Source organism: Bombina bombina, chromosome 5, assembly GCF_027579735.1.
Source record: "Bombina bombina isolate aBomBom1 chromosome 5, aBomBom1.pri, whole genome shotgun sequence".
In the NCBI taxonomy this organism is placed as follows: domain Eukaryota; kingdom Metazoa; phylum Chordata; class Amphibia; order Anura; family Bombinatoridae; genus Bombina; species Bombina bombina.
This window is the reverse complement of record NC_069503.1, coordinates 1,166,454,780-1,166,476,485: the sequence shown is the minus strand read 5'-3', so window position 1 is coordinate 1,166,476,485 and position 21,706 is coordinate 1,166,454,780. Positions and strand designations below refer to the sequence as shown.

Here is a 21,706-nt window from a genome sequence, read left to right as displayed (position 1 = left end):
ATGAGTCACTCGCTAGTTACACTGTACAGTCACTTATACAGCGTGTGACAAAGTAAGCAGTTCCTCTGTAATGAGTTGCTCGCTAGTTACACTGTACAGTCACTTATACAGCGTGTGACAAAGTAAGCAGTTCCTCTGTAATGAGTCACTCACTAGTTACACTGTACAGTCACTTATACAGCGTGTGACAAAGTAAGCAGTTCCTCTGTAATGAGTCACTCACTAGTTACACTGTACAGTCACTTATACAGCGTGTGACAAAGTAAGCAGTTCCTCTGTAATGAGTCACTCGCTAGTTACACTGTACAGTCACTTATACAGCGTGTGACAAAGTAAGCAGTTCCTCTGTAATGAGTCACTCGCTAGTTACACTGTACAGTCACTTATACAGCGTGTAACAAAGTAAGCAGTTCCTCTGTAATGAGTCACTCGCTAGTTACACTGTACAGTCACTTATACAGCGTGTGACAAAGTAAGCAGTTCCTCTGTAATGAGTCACTCGCTAGTTACACTGTACAGTCACTTATACAGCGTGTGACAAAGTAAGCAGTTCCTCTGTAATGAGTCGCTCGCTAGTTACACTGTACAGTCACTTATACAGCGTGTGACAAAGTAAGCAGTTCCTCTGTAATGAGTCACTCGCTAGTTACACTGTACAGTCACTTATACAGCGTGTGACAAAGTAAGCAGTTCCTCTGTAATGAGTCACTCGCTAGTTACACTGTACAGTCACTTATACAGCGTGTGACAAAGTAAGCAGTTCCTCTGTAATGAGTCACTCGCTAGTTACACTGTACAGTCACTTATACAGCGTGTGACAAAGTAAGCAGTTCCTCTGTAATGAGTCGCTCACTAGTTACACTGTACAGTCACTTATACAGCGTGTGACAAAGTAAGCAGTTCCTCTGTAATGAGTCACTCGCTAGTTACACTGTACAGTCACTTATACAGCATGTGACAAAGTAAGCACTTCCTCTGTAATGAGTCACTCGCTAGTTACACTGTACAGTCACTTATACAGCGTGTGACAAAGTGAGCAGTTCCTCTGTAATGAGTCACTCGCTAGTTACACTGTACAGTCACTTATACAGCGCGTGACAAAGTAAGCAGTTCCTCTGTAATGAGTCGCTCGCTAGTTACACTGTACAGTCACTTATACAGCGTGTGACAAAGTAAGCAGTTCCTCTGTAATAAGTCGCTCGCTAGTTACACTGTACAGTCATTTATACAGCGTGTGACAAAGTAAGCAGTTCCTCTGTAATGAGTCGCTCGCTAGTTACACTGTACAGTCACTTATACAGCGTGTGACAAAGTAAGCAGTTCCTCTGTAATGAGTCGCTCGCTAGTTACACTGTACAGTCACTTATACAGCGTGTGACAAAGTAAGCAGTTCCTCTGTAATGAGTCACTCGCTAGTTACACTGTACAGTCATTTATACAGCGTGTGACAAAGTAAGCAGTTCCTCTGTAATGAGTCGCTCGCTAGTTACACTGTACAGTCACTTATACAGCGTGTGACAAAGTAAGCAGTTCCTCTGTAATGAGTCGCTCGCTAGTTACACTGTACAGTCACTTATACAGCGTGTGACAAATTAAGCAGTTCCTCTGTAATGAGTCACTCGCTAGTTACACTGTACAGTCACTTATACAGCATGTGACAAAGTAAGCAGTTCCTCTGTAATGAGTCACTCGCTAGTTACACTGTACAGTCACTTATACAGCGTGTGACAAAGTAAGCAGTTCCTCTGTAATGAGTTGCTCGCTAGTTACACTGTACAGTCACTTATACAGCGTGTGACAAAGTAAGCAGTTCCTCTGTAATGAGTCACTCACTAGTTACACTGTACAGTCACTTATACAGCGTGTGACAAAGTAAGCAGTTCCTCTGTAATGAGTCACTCGCTAGTTACACTGTACAGTCACTTATACAGCGTGTGACAAAGTAAGCAGTTCCTCTGTAATGAGTCACTCGCTAGTTACACTGTACAGTCACTTATACAGCGTGTAACAAAGTAAGCAGTGCCTCTGTAATGAGTCACTCGCTAGTTACACTGTACAGTCACTTATACAGCGTGTGACAAAGTAAGCAGTTCCTCTGTAATGAGTCGCTCGCTAGTTACACTGTACAGTCACTTATACAGCGTGTGACAAAGTAAGCAGTTCCTCTGTAATGAGTCGCTCGCTAGTTACACTGTACAGTCACTTATACAGCGTGTGACAAAGTAAGCAGTTCCTCTGTAATGAGTCACTCGCTAGTTACACTGTACAGTCACTTATACAGCGTGTGACAAAGTAAGCAGTTCCTCTGTAATGAGTCACTCGCTAGTTACACTGTACAGTCACTTATACAGCGTGTGACAAAGTAAGCAGTTCCTCTGTAATGAGTCACTCGCTAGTTACACTGTACAGTCACTTATACAGCGTGTGACAAAGTAAGCAGTTCCTCTGTAATGAGTCGCTCACTAGTTACACTGTACAGTCACTTATACAGCGTGTGACAAAGTAAGCAGTTCCTCTGTAATGAGTCACTCGCTAGTTACACTGTACAGTCACTTATACAGCATGTGACAAAGTAAGCAGTTCCTCTGTAATGAGTCGCTCGCTAGTTACACTGTACAGTCACTTATACAGCGTGTGACAAAGTAAGCAGTTCCTCTGTAATGAGTCGCTCGCTAGTTACACTGTACAGTCACTTATACAGCGTGTGACAAAGTAAGCAGTTCCTCTGTAATGAGTCACTCGCTAGTTACACTGTACAGTCACTTATACAGCGTGTGACAAAGTAAGCAGTTCCTCTGTAATGAGTCACTCGCTAGTTACACTGTACAGTCACTTATACAGCATGTGACAAAGTAAGCAGTTCCTCTGTAATGAGTCACTCGCTAGTTACACTGTACAGTCACTTATACAGCGTGTGACAAAGTAAGCAGTTCCTCTGTAATGAGTCGCTCGCTAGTTACACTGTACAGTCACTTATACAGCGTGTGACAAAGTAAGCAGTTCCTCTGTAATGAGTCGCTCGCTAGTTACACTGTACAGTCACTTATACAGCGTGTGACAAAGTAAGCAGTTCCTCTGTAATGAGTCACTCGCTAGTTACACTGTACAGTCACTTATACAGCATGTGACAAATTAAGCAGTTCCTCTGTAATGAGTCACTCGCTAGTTACACTGTACAGTCACTTATACAGCGTGTGACAAAGTGAGCAGTTCCTCTGTAATGAGTCGCTCGCTAGTTACACTGTACAGTCATTTATACATTGTGTGACAAAGTAAGCAGTTCCTCTGTAATGAGTCACTCGCTAGTTACACTGTACAGTCACTTATACAGCGTGTGACAAAGCAGTTCCTCTGTAATGAGTCACTCGCTAGTTACACTGTACAGTCACTTATACAGTGTGTGACAAAGTAAGCAGTTCCTCTGTAATGAGTCACTCGCTAGTTACGCTGTACAGTCACTTATACAGCGTGTGACAAAGCAGTTCCTCTGTAATGAGTCACTCGCTAGTTACACTGTACAGTCACTTATAAAGCGTGTGACAAAGTAAGCAGTTCCTCTGTAATGAGTCGCTCGCTAGTTACACTGTACAGTCACTTATAAAGCGTGTGACAAAGTAAGCAGTTCCTCTGTAATGAGTCGCTAGCAAGTTACACTGTACAGTCATTTATACAGCGTGTGACAAAGTAAGCAGTTCCTCTGTAATGAGTCACTTGCTAGTTACACTGTACAGTCACTTATACAGCGTGTGACAAAGTAAGCAGTTCCTCTGTAATGAGTCGCTCGCTAGTTACACTGTACAGTCACTTATACAGCGTGTGACAAAGTAAGCAGTTCCTCTGTAATGAGTCACTCGCTAGTTACACTGTACAGTCACTTATACAGCGTGTGACAAAGCAGTTCCTCTGTAATGAGTTGCTCGCTAGTTACACTGTACAGTCACTTATACAGCGTGTGACAAAGTGAGCAGTTCCTCTGTAATGAGTCACTCGCTAGTTACACTGTACAGTCACTTATACAGCGTGTGACAAAGCAGTTCCTCTGTAATGAGTCACTCACTAGTTACACTGTACAGTCACTTATACAGCATGTGACAAAGTAAGCAGTTCCTCTGTAATGAGTCACTCGCTAGTTACACTGTACAGTCACTTATACAGCGTGTGACAAAGTAAGCAGTTCCTCTGTAATGAGTCACTCACTAGTTACACTGTACAGTGTGTGACAAAGTAAGCAGTTCCTCTGTAATGAGTCACTCGCTAGTTACACTGTACAGTCACTTATACAGCGTGTGACAAAGTAAGCAGTTCCTCTGTAATGAGTCACTCACTAGTTACACTGTACAGTCACTTATACAGCGTGTGACAAATTAAGCAGTTCCTCTGTAATGAGTCACTCGCTAGTTACACTGTACAGTCACTTATACAGCGTGTGACAAATTAAGCAGTTCCTCTGTAATGAGTCACTCGCTAGTTACACTGTACAGTCACTTATACAGCGTGTGACAAAGTAAGCAGTTCCTCTGTAATGAGTCACTCGCTAGTTACACTGTACAGTCACTTATACAGCGCGTGACAAAGTGAGCAGTTCCTCTGTAATGAGTCACTCGCTAGTTACACTGTACAGTCACTTATACAGCGCGTGACAAAGTAAGCAGTTCCTCTGTAATGAGTCACTCGCTAGTTACACTGTAAAGTCACTTATACAGCATGTGACAAAGTAAGCAGTTCCTCTGTAATGAGTCACTCGCTAGTTACACTGTACAGTCACTTATACAGCGCGTGACAAAGTAAGCAGTTCCTCTGTAATGAGTCACTCGCTAGTTACACTGTAAAGTCACTTATACAGCATGTGACAAAGTAAGCAGTTCCTCTGTAATGAGTCACTCGCTAGTTACACTGTACAGTCACTTATACAGCGTGTGACAAAGTAAGCAGTTCCTCTGTAATGAGTCGCTCGCTAGTTACACTGTACAGTCACTTATACAGCGTGTGACAAAGTAAGCAGTTCCTCTGTAATGAGTCACTCGCTAGTTACACTGTACAGTCACTTATACAGCGTGTGACAAATTAAGCAGTTCCTCTGTAATGAGTCACTCGCTAGTTACACTGTACAGTCACTTATACAGCATGTGACAAAGTAAGCAGTTCCTCTGTAATGAGTCACTCGCTAGTTACACTGTACAGTCACTTATACAGCGTGTGACAAAGTAAGCAGTTCCTCTGTAATGAGTCGCTCGCTAGTTACACTGTACAGTCACTTATACAGCGTGTGACAAATTAAGCAGTTCCTCTGTAATGAGTCGCTCGCTAGTTACACTGTACAGTCACTTATAAAGCGTGTGACAAAGTAAGCAGTTCCTCTGTAATGAGTCGCTAGCTAGTTACACTGTACAGTCATTTATACAGCGTGTGACAAAGTAAGCAGTTCCTCTGTAATGAGTCACTCGCTAGTTACACTGTACAGTCACTTATACAGCATGTGACAAAGTAAGCAGTTCCTCTGTAATGAGTCACTCGCTAGTTACACTGTACAGTCACTTCTACAGCGTGTGACAAACTAAGCAGTTCCTCTGTAATGAGTCTCTCGCTAGTTACACTGTACAGTCACTTATAGAGCGTGTGACAAATTAAGCAGTTCCTCTGTAATGAGTCACTCGCTAGTTACACTGTACAGTCACTTATACAGCATGTGACAAAGTAAGCAGTTCCTCTGTAATGAGTCACTCGCTAGTTACACTGTACAGTCACTTATACAGCATGTGACAAAGTAAGCAGTTCCTCTGTAATGAGTCACTCGCTAGTTACACTGTACAGTCACTTATACAGCATGTGACAAATTAAGCAGTTCCTCTGTAATGAGTCGCTCGCTAGTTACACTGTACAGTCACTTATACAGCGTGTGACAAAGTAAGCAGTTCCTCTGTAATGAGTCACTCGCTAGTTACACTGTACAGTCACTTATATAGCGTGTGACAAAGTAAGCAGTTCCTCTGTAATGAGTCGCTCACTAGTTACACTGTACAGTCACTTATACAGCGTGTGACAAAGTAAGCAGTTCCTCTGTAATGAGTCACTCGCTAGTTACACTGTACAGTCACTTATACAGCATGTGACAAAGTAAGCAGTTCCTCTGTAATGAGTCACTCGCTAGTTACACTGTACAGTCACTTATACAGCATGTGACAAAGTAAGCAGTTCCTCTGTAATGAGTCACTCGCTAGTTACACTGTACAGTCACTTATACAGCGTGTGACAAAGTGAGCAGTTCCTCTGTAATGAGTCACTCGCTAGTTACACTGTACAGTCACTTATAAAGCGTGTGACAAAGTAAGCAGTTCCTCTGTAATGAGTCACTCGCTAGTTACACTGTACAGTCACTTATACAGCGTGTGACAAAGTAAGCAGTTCCTCTGTAATGAGTCACTTGCTAGTTACACTGTACAGTCACTTATACAGCATGTGACAAAGTAAGCAGTTCCTCTGTAATGAGTCGCTCGCTAGTTACACTGTACAGTCACTTATACAGCGTGTGACAAAGTAAGCAGTTCCTCTGTAATGAGTCGCTCGCTAGTTACACTGTACAGTCACTTATACAGCATGTGACAAATTAAGCAGTTCCTCTGTAATGAGTCACTCGCTAGTTACACTGTACAGTCACTTATACAGCATGTGACAAAGTAAGCAGTTCCTCTGTAATGAGTCACTCGCTAGTTACACTGTACAGTCACTTATACAGCGTGTGACAAAGTAAGCAGTTCCTCTGTAATGAGTCGCTCGCTAGTTACACTGTACAGTCATTTATACAGCGTGTGACAAAGTAAGCAGTTCCTCTGTAATGAGTCACTCGCTAGTTACACTGTACAGTCACTTATACAGCGTGTGACAAAGTAAGCAGTTCATCTGTAATGAGTCACTCGCTAGTTACACTGTACAGTCACTTATACAGCATGTGACAAAGTGAGCTGTTCCTCTGTAATGAGTCGCTCACTAGTTACACTGTACAGTCACTTATACAGCGTGTGACAAAGTAAGCAGTTCCTCTGTAATGAGTCACTCGCTAGTTACACTGTACAGTCACTTATACAGCGTGTGACAAAGTAAGCAGTTCCTCTGTAATGAGTCGCTCGCTAGTTACACTGTACAGTCACTTATACAGCGTGTGACAAAGTAAGCAGTTCCTCTGTAATGAGTCACTCGCTAGTTACACTGTACAGTACAGTCACTTATACAGCATGTGACAAAGTAAGCAGTTCCTCTGTAATGAGTCACTCGCTAGTTACACTGTACAGTACAGTCACTTATACAGCGTGTGACAAATTAAGCAGTTCCACTGTAATGAGTCACTAGCTAGTTACACTGTACAGTCACTTATACAGCATGTGACAAAGTAAGCAGTTCCTCTGTAATGAGTCGCTCGCTAGTTACACTGTACAGTCACTTATACAGCGTGTGACAAAGTAAGCAGTTCCTCTGTAATGAGTCGCTCGCTAGTTACACTGTACAGTCACTTATACAGCGTGTGACAAAGTAAGCAGTTCCTATGTAATGAGTCACTCACTAGTTACACTGTACAGTCACTTATACAGCGTGTGACAAAGTAAGCAGTTCCTCTGTAATGAGTTGCTCGCTAGTTACACTGTACAGTCACTTATACAGCGTGTGACAAAGTAAGCAGTTCCTCTGTAATGAGTCGCTCGCTAGTTACACTGTACAGTCACTTATACAGCGTGTGACAAAGTAAGCAGTTCCTCTGTAATGAGTCACTCGCTAGTTACACTGTACAGTCACTTATACAGCGTGTGACAAAGCAGTTCCTCTGTAATGAGTCACTCGCTAGTTACACTGTACAGTCACTTATACAGCGTGTGACAAAGTAAGCAGTTCCTCTGTAATGAGTCACTCACTAGTTACACTGTACAGTCACTTATACAGCGTGTGACAAAGTAAGCAGTTCCTCTGTAATGAGTTGCTCGCTAGTTACACTGTACAGTCACTTATACAGAGTGTGACAAAGTAAGCAGTTCCTCTGTAAGGAGTCACTCGCTAGTTACACTGTACAGTCACTTATACAGCGTGTGACAAAGTAAGCAGTTCCTCTGTAATGAGTCACTCGCTAGTTACACTGTACAGTCACTTATACAGCGTGTGACAAAGCAGTTCCTCTGTAATGAGTCACTCGCTAGTTACACTGTACAGTCACTTATACAGCGTGTGACAAAGTAAGCAGTTCCTCTGTAATGAGTCACTCGCTAGTTACACTGTACAGTCACTTATACAGCGTGTGACAAAGTAAGCAGTTCCTCTGTAATGAGTTGCTCGCTAGTTACACTGTACAGTCACTTATACAGCGTGTGACAAAGTAAGCAGTTCCTCTGTAATGAGTCACTCGCTAGTTACACTGTACAGTCACTTATACAGCGTGTGACAAAGTAAGCAGTTCCTCTGTAAGGAGTCACTCGCTAGTTACACTGTACAGTCACTTATACAGCGTGTGACAAAGCAGTTCCTCTATAATGAGTCACTCGCTAGTTACACTGTACAGTCACTTATAAAGCGTGTGACAAAGTAAGCAGTTCCTCTGTAATGAGTCGCTCGCTAGTTACACTGTACAGTGACTTATAAAGCGTGTGACAAAGTAAGCAGTTCCTCTGTAATGAGTCGCTCGCTAGTTACACTGTACAGTCACTTATACAGCGTGTGACAAAGTAAGCAGTTCCTCTGTAATGAGTCGCTCGCTAGTTACACTGTACAGTCATTTATACATTGTGTGACAAAGTAAGCAGTTCCTCTGTAATGAGTCGCTCGCTAGTTACACTGTACAGTCACTTATACAGCGTGTGACAAAGTAAGCAGTTCCTCTGTAATGAGTCGCTCGATAGTTACACTGTAGTCACTTATACAGCGTGTGACAAAGTATGCAGTTCCTCTGTAATGAGTCGTTCGCTAGTTACACTGTACAGTCACTTATACAGCGTGTGACAAAGTAAGCAGTTCCTCTGTAATGAGTCGCTCGCTAGTTACACTGTACAGTCACTTATACATTGTGTGACAAAGTGAGCAGTTCCTCTGTAATGAGTCGCTCGCTAGTTACACTGTACAGTCACTTATACAGCGTGTGACAAAGTAAGCAGTTCCTCTGTAATGAGTCACTCGCTAGTTACACTGTACAGTCACTTATACAGCGTGTGACAAAGCAGTTCCTCTGTAATGAGTCACTCGCTAGTTACACTGTACAGTCACTTATACAGCATGTGACAAATTAAGCAGTTCCTCTGTAATGAGTCACTCGCTAGTTACACTGTACAGTCACTTATACATTGTGTGACAAAGTGAGCAGTTCCTCTGTAATGAGTCGCTCGCTAGTTACACTGTACAGTCACTTATACAGCGTGTGACAAAGTAAGCAGTTCTTTTTTCAGGGATTGATTACATTGTTCACTCATTTTCTTGTCCCCTCGACAAGACTCAGAACTAGGAATTGAGCGGTGGCTCCTGAGGGAGGGAAGGGGAAAGTCCTGTTTGACCTCTACACAAAAGTACAGTATAACTTTGCTAGCTCTGTCTATCGCACATAACAATCTACACAGAGGTTCTCCTGCTTGAAGCATTGGGCACAGGCCAGACTATCTTATTACAGTAGGATGAAACTGACCACCTGGAATGTAGGTGGGATAACGTCCCAAATAAAAAACACAATTTATGTAAGAACTTACCTGATAAATTCATTTCTTTCATATTAGCAAGAGTCCATGAGCTAGTGACGTATGGGATATACATTCCTACCAGGAGGGGCAAAGTTTCCCAAACCTCAAAATGCCTATAAATACACCCCTCACCACACCCACAATTCAGTTTAACGAATAGCCAAGCAGTGGGGTGATAAGAAAGGAGCGAAAGCATCAAAAATAAGGAATTGGAATAATTGTGCTTTATACAAAAATAAATAAATCATAACCACCACAAAAAAGGGTGGGCCTCATGGACTCTTGCTAATATGAAAGAAATGAATTTATCAGGTAAGTTCTTACATAAATTATGTTTTCTTTCATGTAATTAGCAAGAGTCCATGAGCTAGTGACGTATGGGATAGCAGATACCCAAGATGTGGAACTTCCACGCAAGAGTCACTAGAGAGGGAGGGATAAAATAAAGACAGCCAATTCCGCTGAAAAAATAATCCACAACCCAAATCAAAAGTTTTAATCTTTATAATGAAAAAAACTGAAATTATAAGCAGAAGAATCAAACTGAAACAGCTGCCTGAAGTACTTTTCTACCAAAAACTGCTTCAGAAGAAGAGAAAACATCAAAATGGTAGAATTTAGTAAAAGTATGCAAAGAAGACCAAGTTGCTGCTTTGCAAATCTGATCAACAGAAGCTTCATTCCTAAAAGCCCAGGAAGTAGAAACTGAGCTAGTAGAATGAGCCGTAATCCTTTGAGGTGGGGACTTACCCGACTCCACATAAGCATGATGAATCAAAGACTTTAACCAAGACGCCAAAGAAATGGCAGAAGCCTTCTGACCTTTCCTGGAACCAGAAAAGATAACAAATAGACTAGAAGTCTTTCTAAAATATTTAGTAGCTTCAACATATTTCAAAGCTCTTACTACATCCAAAGAATGTAAAGATCTTTCCAGAGAATTCTTAGGATTAGGACACAATGAAGGGACAACAATTTCTCTACTAATATTGTTAGAATTCACAACCTTAGGTAAAAATTGAAATGAAGTCCGCAACACCGCCTTATCCTGATGAAAAATCAGAAAAGGAGACTCACAAGAAAGAGCAGATAACTCAGAAACTCTTCTAGCAGAAGAGATAGCCAAAAGGAACAAAACTTTCCAAGAAAGTAATTTAATATCCAGAGAATGCATAGGTTCAAACAGAGGAGCCTGTAAAGCCCTCAAAACCAAATTAAGACTCCAAGGAGGAGAGATTGACTTAATGACAGGTTTGATACGAACCAAAGCCTGTACGAAACAATGAATATCAGGAAGATTAGCAATCTTTCTGTGAAAAAGAACAGAAAGAGCAGAGATTTGTCCTTTCAAAGAGCTTGCAGACAAACTCTTATCCAAACCATCCTGAAGAAACTGTAAAATTCTAGGAATTCTAAAAGAATGCCAAGAGAATTTATGAGAAGAACACCAAGAAATGTAAGTCTTCCAGACTCAATAATAAATATTCCTAGATACAGATTTACGAGCCTGTAACATAGTATTAATCACTGAGTCAGAGAAACCTCTATGACTAAGAATCAAGCGTTCAATTTCCATACCTTCAAATTTAATGATTTGAGATCCTGATGGAAAAATGGGCCTCGAGATAGAAGGTCTGGTCTTAACGGAAGTGTCCAAGGTTGGCAACTGGCCATCCGAATGAGATCCGCATACCAAAACCTGTGAGGCCATGCTGGAGCCACCAGCAGTACAAACAAACGCTCCATTAGAATCTTGGAAATCACTTTTGGAAGAAGAACTAGAGGCGGAAAGATATAGGCAGGATGATAATTCCAAGGAAGCGACAACGCGTCCACTGCTTCCGCCTGAGGATCCCTGGATCTGGACAGATACCTGGGAAGTTTCTTGTTTAGATGAGAGGCCATCAGATCTATTTCTGGAAGTCCCCAGATTTGAGCAATCTGAAGAAATACCTCTGGGTAAAGAGACCATTCGCCCGCATGTAACGTCTGGCGACTGAGATAATCCGCTTCCCAATTGTCTACACCTGGGATGTGAACCGCAGAAATTAGACAGGAGCTGGATTCCGCCCATACAAGTATCCGAGATACTTCTTTCATGGCTTGAGGACTGTGAGTCCCACCTTGATGATTGACATACGCCACGGTTGTGACATTGTCTGTCTGAAAACAAATAAACGATTCTCTCTTCAGAAGAGGCCAGAACTGAAGAACTCTGAAAATCACACGGAGTTCCAAAATGTTGATTGGTAATCTCGTCTCCTGAGATTCCCAAACCCCCTGCGCTGTCAGAGATCCCCATACAGCTCCCCAACCTGAAAGACTCGCATCTGTTGAGATCACAGTCCAGGTTGGACGAACAAAAGAGGCCCTTGAATTAAACGATGGTGATTCAACCACCAAGTTAGAGAAGATCGAACATTGGGATTTAAGGATATTAGGTGTGATACCTTTGTATAATCCCTGCACCACTGATTCAGCATACAAAGCTGGAGAGGTCTCATGTGAAAACGAGCAAAAGGGATCGCGTCCGATGCAGCAGTCATGAGACTGAGAATCTACCGAAGGGAATGATTGAGACTGAAGGTTTCGACAAGCTGAAACCAATTTCAGACGTCTCTTTTCTGTTAGCGACAAAGTCATGGACACTGAATCTATTTGGAAACCCAAAATGGTTACCTTTGTCTGAGGAATCAAGGAACTCTTTGGTAAATTGATCCTCCAACCATGTCTTTGAAGAAACAACACAAGTTGATTCGTATGAGATTCTGCAGAATGTAAAGACTGAGCGAGTACCAAGATATCGTCCAAATAAGGAAATACCGCAATACCCTGTTCTTTGATTACAGAGAGAAGGGCACCGAGAACCTTCGAAAAGATCCTTGGAGCTGTCGCTAGGCCAAACGGAAGAGCAACAAACTGGTAATGCTTGTCTAGAAAAGAGAATCTCAGAAACTGAAAATGATCTGGATGAATTGGAATATGAAGATATGCATCCTGTAAGTCAATTGTAGACATATAATGCCCTTGCTGAACAAAAGGCAGAATAGTCCTTATAGTCACCATTTTGAATGTTGGTATCCTTACATAACGATTCAATATTTTTAGATCCAGAACTGGTCTGAAGGAATTCTCCTTCTTTGGTACAATGAATAGATTAGAGTAAAACCCCAGACCCTGTTCCAGAACTGGAACTGGCATAATTACCCCAGCCGACTCTAGGTCTGAAACACATTTCAGAAATGCCTGAGCCTTCACTGGATTTACTGGAATGCGAGAAAGAAAAAATCTTCTCACAGGCGGCCTTACCTTGAAACCTATTCTGTACCCTTGTGAAACAATGTTCTGAAACCAAGGATTGTGAATCGAATTGATCCAAACATCTTTGAAAAATCGTAACCTGCCCCCTACCAGCTGTGCTGGAATGAGGGCCGCACCTTCATGCGGATTTGGGAGCTGGTTTTGACTTTCTAAAAGGCTTGGATTTATTCCAGACTGGAGAAGGTTTCCAAACGGAGACCGTTCCTTTAGAGGAAGGGTCAGGCTTCTGCTCCTTATTCTGACGAAAGGAACGAAAACGGTTAGCAGCCCTAAATTTACATTTAGATTTTTTGTCCTGAGGCAAAAAGGATCCCTTCCCCCCAGTAACAGTTGAAATTATTGAATCCAACTGAGAACCAAATAATTTATTACCTTGGAAAGAGAGAGAAAGCAATGTTGACTTAGAAGTCATATCTGCATTCCAAGATTTAAGCCATAAAGCTCTTCTGGCTAAAATAGCTAAAGACATATACCTGACATCAATTCTAATGATATAAAAAATGGCATCACAAACAAAGTTATTAGCATGTTGAAGAAGTTTAACAATGCTATAAGCATTATGGTCTGATACTTGTTGCGCTAAAGCTTCCAAACAGAAAGTGGAAGCTGCAGCAACATCAGCCAAAGAAATAGCAGGTCTAAGAAGATTACCTGAACATAAATAAGCTCTCCTTAGAAAGGATTCAAGTTTCCTATCTAAAGGATCCTTAAAAGAAGTACTATCCACCGTAGGAATAGTAGTACGTTTAGCAAGAGTAGAGATAGCCCCATCAACTTTGGGGATTTTGTCCCAAAACTCTAATCTATCAGATGGCACAGGGTACAATTTCTTAAACCTTGGAGAAGGAGTAAATGAAGTACCCAGACTATTCCATTCCCTAGAAATCACTTCTGAGATAGCATCAGGGACTGGAAAAACTTCTGGAATAACTACATGAGGTTTAAAAACTGAATTTAAACGCTTAGCAGATTTAGTATCAAGAGGACTAGACTCCTCCATATCTAATGCAATCAACACTTCTTTAAGTAAAGAACGAATAAACTACATCTTAAACAAATATGAAGATTAATCAGTATCAATATCTGAGGCAGAATCTTCTGAACCAGATAGATCCTCATCAGAAACAGATAAGTCAGAATGATGGCGGTCACTTAAAAATTCATCCGAAATATGAGAAGTTTTAAAAGACCTTTTACGTTTACTGGAAGTAGAAACAACAGACAGAGCCTTCCTAATAGAATTAGAAACAAATTATTTTACTTTAACAGGAACATCCTGAACATTAGATGTTGAAGGAACAACAACAGGTAAAGGATTATTACTAATAGAGACATTATCTGCATTGGAAAGTTTATCATGGCAACTAACACAAACTACAGCCGGAGGAACAGTTACCAAAAGTTTACAACAAATGCACTTAACTTTGGTAGAACCAGCATCAGGCAGTGTCTTTCCAGTAGTAGATTCTGATCCAGGGTCAGGTTGTGACATCTTGCAATATGTAAGAGAAAAAACAACATATAAAGCAAAATTATCAAATTCCTTAAATGAAAGTTTCAGGAATGGTAAAAAATGCAAAATAAACAAGCATCTAGCAACCAGAAGCAACAAAAAATGAGACTTAAATAATGTGAGAAACAGTGGAACAAGTATGACGTCCACATTTTTGGCGCCAAGCATGACGCCCACATTATTGGCGCCAAGTACAACGCCCATATTTTTTGGCGCCAAGTACAACGCCCATATTTTTTGGCGCCAGGTATAACGCCACATCCTCTGACGCCGAAAACGACGCCCACATTTTTTGGCGCAAAAAAAACATCTGAATACACATGCGTCAAAAAATGACATAACTACAAACAAACTTCCGGCGTCAACTACGGCGCCGGAAATGACAAAATTTTTGCGCCAAAAAAGTTTGCGCCAAGAATGACGCAATAAATTGAAGCATTTTCTGCCCCCGCGAGCCTAACGGTCAGCAGGGATAAAAAGTCAATTGAAAATTTCAAGGTAAGAAAAAAATATTTATTCAAATGCATTATCCCAAATAATGAAACGGACAGTCTGAATGAAGGAATACTGATTATCCTGAATCATGGCAAATATAAGTTTAAACACATATATTTAGAACTTTACATATAAAGTGCCCAACCATAGCTTAGAGTGTCACAAAAAATAAGACTTACTTACCCCAGGACACTCATCTACATGTTTGTAGAAAGCCAAACCAGTACTGAAACGAGAATCAGCAGAGGTAATGGTATATATAAGAGTATATCGTCGATCTGAAAAGGGAGGTAAGAGATGAATCTCTACGACCGATAACAGAGAACCTATGAAATAGACCCCGTAGAAGGAGATCATTGCATTCAAATAGGCAATACTCTCTTCACATCCCTCTGACATTCACTGCACTCAGAGGAAAACCGGGCTTCAACCTGCTGCGAAGCGCATATCAACGTAGAATCTAGCACAAACTTACTTCACCACCTCCATGGGAGGCAAAGTTTGTAAAACTGAATTGTGGGTGTGGTGAGGGGTGTATTTATAGGCATTTTGAGGTTTGGGAAACTTTGCCCCTCCTGGTAAGAATGTATATCCCATACGTCACTAGCTCATGGACTCTTGCTAATTACATGAAAGAAAGAAAGGCAATCCTGAGACAACTTAATATAAAGAAAGTAGATATAGAGATCTTAGAAGAGACACACCTCACAAACTTAGAGCACCAAAAACTCAAACAGAGCTGGGTAGGGGAGGTGATATATACTCCATATGAAAGAAATAGAGCGAGAGGGGTAGCTTTACTTATAAGAAAAGGTCTAGACTACAAAATACTACAAACAGTGGCCGATACAGAGGGCAGATACTTGATTGCCAAATTACAGATTGAAACTCTCCAAATGGTATTGTGTGGGGTTTATGGTCCACACACCAAAAAGAACGATTGTTTTATTCAGCTACAGAATAGCCTTACGCAGTTCTTAGGGATTACAATATAGCTCCTCACACACCTGCAGACAGATTTCGCAACCCGGATAGCAATACCTCAAAGACTCACATTTGGGCAGGATCTAAAAAAAACATTAATTATAAAAAAAATTCAAAAATACTCTATGCCTGACTGATGTATGGAGGGTAAGAAACATGGAGGCTAGAGACTATACATGTTTACACCCTTCCAAAACCACATTATCTCGTATAGACTTTTTATTGGTCTTGATGACGCTCTGCTCCCGCATTAAGGAGATCAAAATTGACCCTATAACCATTTCAGACCATGCTCCATTATCCATAACGATAGACACAAACACATGCCTGAGACATTCCAATAGATGGATATTCCCCACACATCTTTACCATGATCAGAACCTGCACAAATATTTGAGGGGGGAATAGACAATATATAAGGAATTGAACATTCAACACTTAAACAACATCTCACTGTTCTGGGAGTCTGCTAAAGCAGTATTTAGGGGGGTGGTGACGGCCTATGCAGCCAGAATAACAAAGAAAAGGAAATTAAAAGGGAGAATTACTCGAGACAACTCTTAAATGCAAGAAATCATTAGCTAAGTAACCCATCACAAGTGAATTGGAAAAAAATACAGACACATAAAATCCCTTAGAGATACACATATCATTCAGACATTAGTCAATGCCCAAAATAGACTACAAGCCAAATTTTATAGGTATGGGAATCGCACAGCCAAACTACTTGCAAAAATCACTAAACTGGATAGAAAACCTAATACAATAGTGGCTATTAAGGAGAAGGATAAACTTCTCACACAAGAAACAGACATACACAAAGCATTCACTGTTTATTACTCTAAGTTATACAGTCATCAAGAAGTTAACATCGAAAAAAAAAAACACCTTTTGGCGGAACTTTCACTTACCAAAACTAGATGAAGAACAGTTACAGAAATTAAATGCCCCAATGCAACCTCTAGAAGTAACATGTGCTATTGAAACACTCCCCCCTAGAGAAAACTCCAGGGCCTGATAAACTGCCGGGAGAATTCTATAAAATACTGAAAATAGAAACTAATGACACTCTCACTTTACTGTACAATGCGATCATGGAAGGAAAGGCCGGATTATCAAACACGTTCTCTGAAGCTAATGTGACAGTCATCCCCAAACCTGACAGAGACCCATTACTGACTTCCTCATACCGACCAATATCCTTACTGAACTCTGACTACAAACTATTTACAAAAAATGTTGCCAATAGACTAGCTGACATCCTTCAGCAATTAATACACGCTGACCAGACGGGATTTGTGAAAGACAGAACAGCTGTTAAAAACATGAGAAAAATACAGTCGATCCTTACATACTTCTGGAAAGGTAACAACTGTGCCCATAAGAGGGAGTCTGGGGAGGCCTGTATGATTCTTGTGGATGCTGAAAAAGCATTAAACAAGATACTGTGGGATCGCCTGTTCACTTCACTAGGAAAATTTGCCATCCAGGGACCTTTTATAAAAGCCATCCAGACTATTTATAGCGACCCCCAGGCGGCGATATTAATCAATGGTACGCCTTCAAAACCATTTTCACTCTTAAGGGGATCGAGGCAAGGATGCCCTCTCTCGTCGCTCCTTTTTGATTTGGCACTAGAGCCCCTTGCAAGCAGGATTAGAAAAGACATGGAAGATTTACAGATTGGGAAGGAAATTGTTCATCTCTCTCTTTTTGCAGATGATATGGTTCTGTATACACGGGAAACAAGGGGGAACATCCCTAAAATATGGCAGATTATTCAGGAATTTAGTTAGGTATCTGGATATCAAATTAACAATGATAAATTGGAGCTCCTGTGGCTACAGAATCATGATCCCCTTCTCCCATTACCATACAATTTCAAAATAGTAAAGAATGCAATAAAATATTTAGGTATAACACTAACCAAAAATCCTGATCAGTGGTATAAATCTAACTTTCAACCGTTGCTAAAAGACAACACAAAAACTAGTAAACTGGACCACTCTCCCGCTGACTCTTCTGGGGCGAGTGGGCTTAGTGAAAATGATCCTTTTTCCCAAACTTTTATATACACTCCAAATGCTCCCTGAACTCATACACAAACATGACCTTAAAACTCTGAACAACAACATCTTGACTTTTCTGTGGAACAGAAAGAAACACAGAATAAACTACGCTAAATTAACCTCTCCAAAAACATTGGGGGGATTCGGCCTACCAAACATTGAGCATTATAACTGGGTGACTTTAGCTAAATACGTTATGGACTGGTTGACGCATAAAAACCACTTTACAAACTACGCATTAGAAACCAAAATCATAAAACCATGGTCCTTGCAGATGCTTCCCCATTTAAAGCCCTCACAGGCAGAAACGATAGCTGGAACATATTTTGTCCTGTATCATCCTATAAGAGCGTGGAGAAAGATATTTCTATTAAAAATCTCACATTGACACACCATATATCTACCTCTTCAAGATAATCCGGCTTTCCCGGAAGGGTTCACTACTAAACCTTTCAAACAATGGGAGGAGGGAGGGCTGACAACACTTAGCCAAGTACTCTCAGAGGATGGATTGATGAAACCCTTTGTAGAGCTGCAGAGAGATTTTAACCTACCCAATAAACACCATTTTCGCTTTTCTGCAGATACAGCACTATGTGACAGAAGTCCTAAACGCAAAGCACATGCCTCACATGAACTGTGACATTTATAAACTTCTGACACTAACAAAAGGGGGGATGACATCTATCTCTTACACTTACAAAGCTCTTCAAGACATCTCCAATACCTTCATTAAAAGCCATCTTCAAAACACATGGAGCACATTATTAGGAAAAGAGATTCAGGATACATGCATTACTCAAAGCCTCACAAAAGTCAGGAACGCTACTCTACCAGCTGAAATTCGAGAATCCCACAGGAAACTATTACACAATGCATACGTTACACCTAAAATGTTTCAAAAATGGAAACAAGAGGCATCTGGCCAACCCAAACATCATACACATGATATGGGAATGCCCAAAGCTGACTAAATTCTGGTCTATGATAGACAGATGGCTTGAGATTATTACGAAGGAAAAAGTCACGACTACGTTGGAATCAGCAATTTTCCTGCACACACAGGTAGTACCTAAAACACACTCAAACTTTATCCACAATGTAATTCTACACGCTAGGAAGATTATCCTCAAACAGTGGTTAACAACCAATTCACCTAGTTTACCTCAGCTTAAAGAATCTTTAATGAACCAGATGATGTATGAAAAAATAGACACACAAGGCGACGTCACACAGAGAACAAGACAGTTTATGCATAAATGGGAACCACTCATTGAAAGCCTAGACCTAGCACATCATAGACATATCATTTATCCCTTCAAAGACTCAGAATGCATACTTAGTGCTCAACTGAGAGGGAAATGAAAGCTTAACTTTTGAGAATCTGATGGAGACTCATTAGGGGCAATATGAAAAGGATCTGATTGGGGAAGGGCATCGGGAGCGACACCACCAGTTCATCTTTTAGAGTTTAGGGAGAGATAATTGATTGGTAACTATGTATATAGGAGGAATATAGAAGATTTAGAGATGACTATATTGAGGACTTAACTGATTCACTCCTCGAGACAAAAAGAGTATTGAGTACCTATCTCAGCAACAGCTGACATCCTGGACACAATGGTATCCAATCTTCAAATCTTAAACACAGACAGTCACAGCCACTCTGTCACAAAACAAGCATGAAATACGAGAACATAGAAAGAATATAGTCCGATGAAAGAACTTTGGTTAGAAAAGGAATCCTTTAGTATCCTCTCCAAAGCTGATGGAGAGGAGGGTGAAAGGGGTGAAAGTAGGAGATCAAAGAAATATGATAAAATTAAAACTCCAATGCTGTTGCAGTGAACGCATTATTTTATGATATTGTATGTTACATTAAAATTTCTCTAATTTTTTCCCTTTTCTCTTTTACTGTAACAAGTGTTGGAAATAAAGAAAGATTAACCCCCCCCCCCCACATAACTATGCCTTTAAATAGTAATGCGCAACTTCAGAAGAATTGCCCACGTGACAACAAAATCGCAAGTATCAGTTCCAGAGAAGAAATGTTCCCCAATCGGAAACTTAAAACAAATCAAACACATCCTAACCGGATCAAATAAAAAGAAGGCAGCACCTGTGGGTGAACGCCCAAGGAAAATGGGCACACTAACGGGACCAGCCGATCAGAGGCCCCATTCTCCCAAGCTCAGAACTGGAACAGATATTAAAAGGAAAACGGAGACATCACGGAAATTGGTTTCATCCCCCTATGTCTAACCTAGTTTGACATCCGGCACATAAGACCGAGGATCCCTCGGCCCACTAGGACTGGAATCCTCCAGCACTGCTAAGACATGCCTTAGGAGGACACGGAGACGAGCTAGTCTATAACGGAAGGCAAAATGATCCCCCGCCGGATCGACGGATGACCCTGATCCCGAGGGTGGGGCAACTGAAGTCATCACTTCCCCAGAAGGCCGAACTGAATCAGGTGATCTCACGCTCGACGGGCTCTGGTTGACAGAACACGGACAGTATCTTAAAAAATACCTCTCCTGGGAGATATAAATGTGCCAACGCCATAGATATGGCCATGCGGAACCATGCTGTAACCTCTGGAGGAAACAAGCCGCCTTCCGGAGATTTAGTAACGGCCATAGGGACACCTGCTTGCGTAGCAAAAAGAAAATGTATGCTTACCTGATAAATGTATTTCTTTTTTGACACGATGAGTCCACGGATCATCTTAATTACTAATGGGATATTCACCTCCTGGTCAGCAGGAGGAGGCAAAAAGCACCACAGCAGAGCTGTTAAATAGCTTCTCCCTTCCCTCCCACTCCAGTCATTCGACTGAAGTTAGGAAGAGAAAGGAAAAGCCAAGGTGCAGAGGTATCTGAAGTTTACCATAACCCAAGACCTGTCTTACAAAAACAGGGTGGACCGTGGACTCAACGTGTCAAAAAAACATAATTTATGCTTACCTGATAAATTTATTTCTCTTGTAGTGTATCCAGTCCACGGATCATCCATTACTTATGGGATATTCTCCTTCCCAACAGGAAGTTGCAAGAGGATCACCCACAGCAGAGCTGCTATATAGCTTCTCCCCTAACTGCCATATCCAGTCATTCGACCGAAACAAACAGAGAAAGGAGAAACCATAGGGTGCAGTGGTGACTGTAGCTTAATAAAATTTTAGACCTGCCTTAAAATGACAGGGCGGGCCGTGGACTGGATACACTACAAGAGAAATAAATTTATCAGGTAAGCATAAATTATGTTTTCTCTTGTTAAGTGTATCCAGTCCACGGATCATCCATTACTTATGGGATACCAATACCAAAGCTAAACTACACGGATGATGGGAGGGACAAGGCAGGGATTAAGCGGAAGGAACCACTGCCTGAAGAACCTTTTTCCCAAAAACAGCCTCCGAAGAAGCAAAAGTATCAAATTTGTAAAATTTTGAAAAAGTGTGAAGCGAAGACCAAGTCGCGGCCTTGCAAATCTGTTCAACAGAGGCCTCATTTTTAAAGGCCCAGGTGGAAGCCACAGCTCTAGTAGAATGAGCTGTAATTCTTTCAGGGGGCTGCTGTCCAGCAGTCTCATAGGCTAGGCGTATAATACTCCGAAGC

The 21,706-nt window shown here is 41.3% G+C and overlaps 1 protein-coding gene across 1 annotated transcript in view; it reads right to left on the bottom strand.

The window, feature by feature from the left end:
* MFSD3 (major facilitator superfamily domain containing 3) overlaps positions 1 to 21,706 on the bottom strand; it is a 240,829-nt gene that overhangs the window by 15,378 nt on the left and 203,745 nt on the right. The window contains exon 4 of the mRNA XM_053715994.1: positions 16,085 to 16,097. Within this exon, the coding sequence (XP_053571969.1) occupies positions 16,085 to 16,097 (13 nt within the window). The remainder of the gene's footprint in view (positions 1 to 16,084; positions 16,098 to 21,706) is intronic.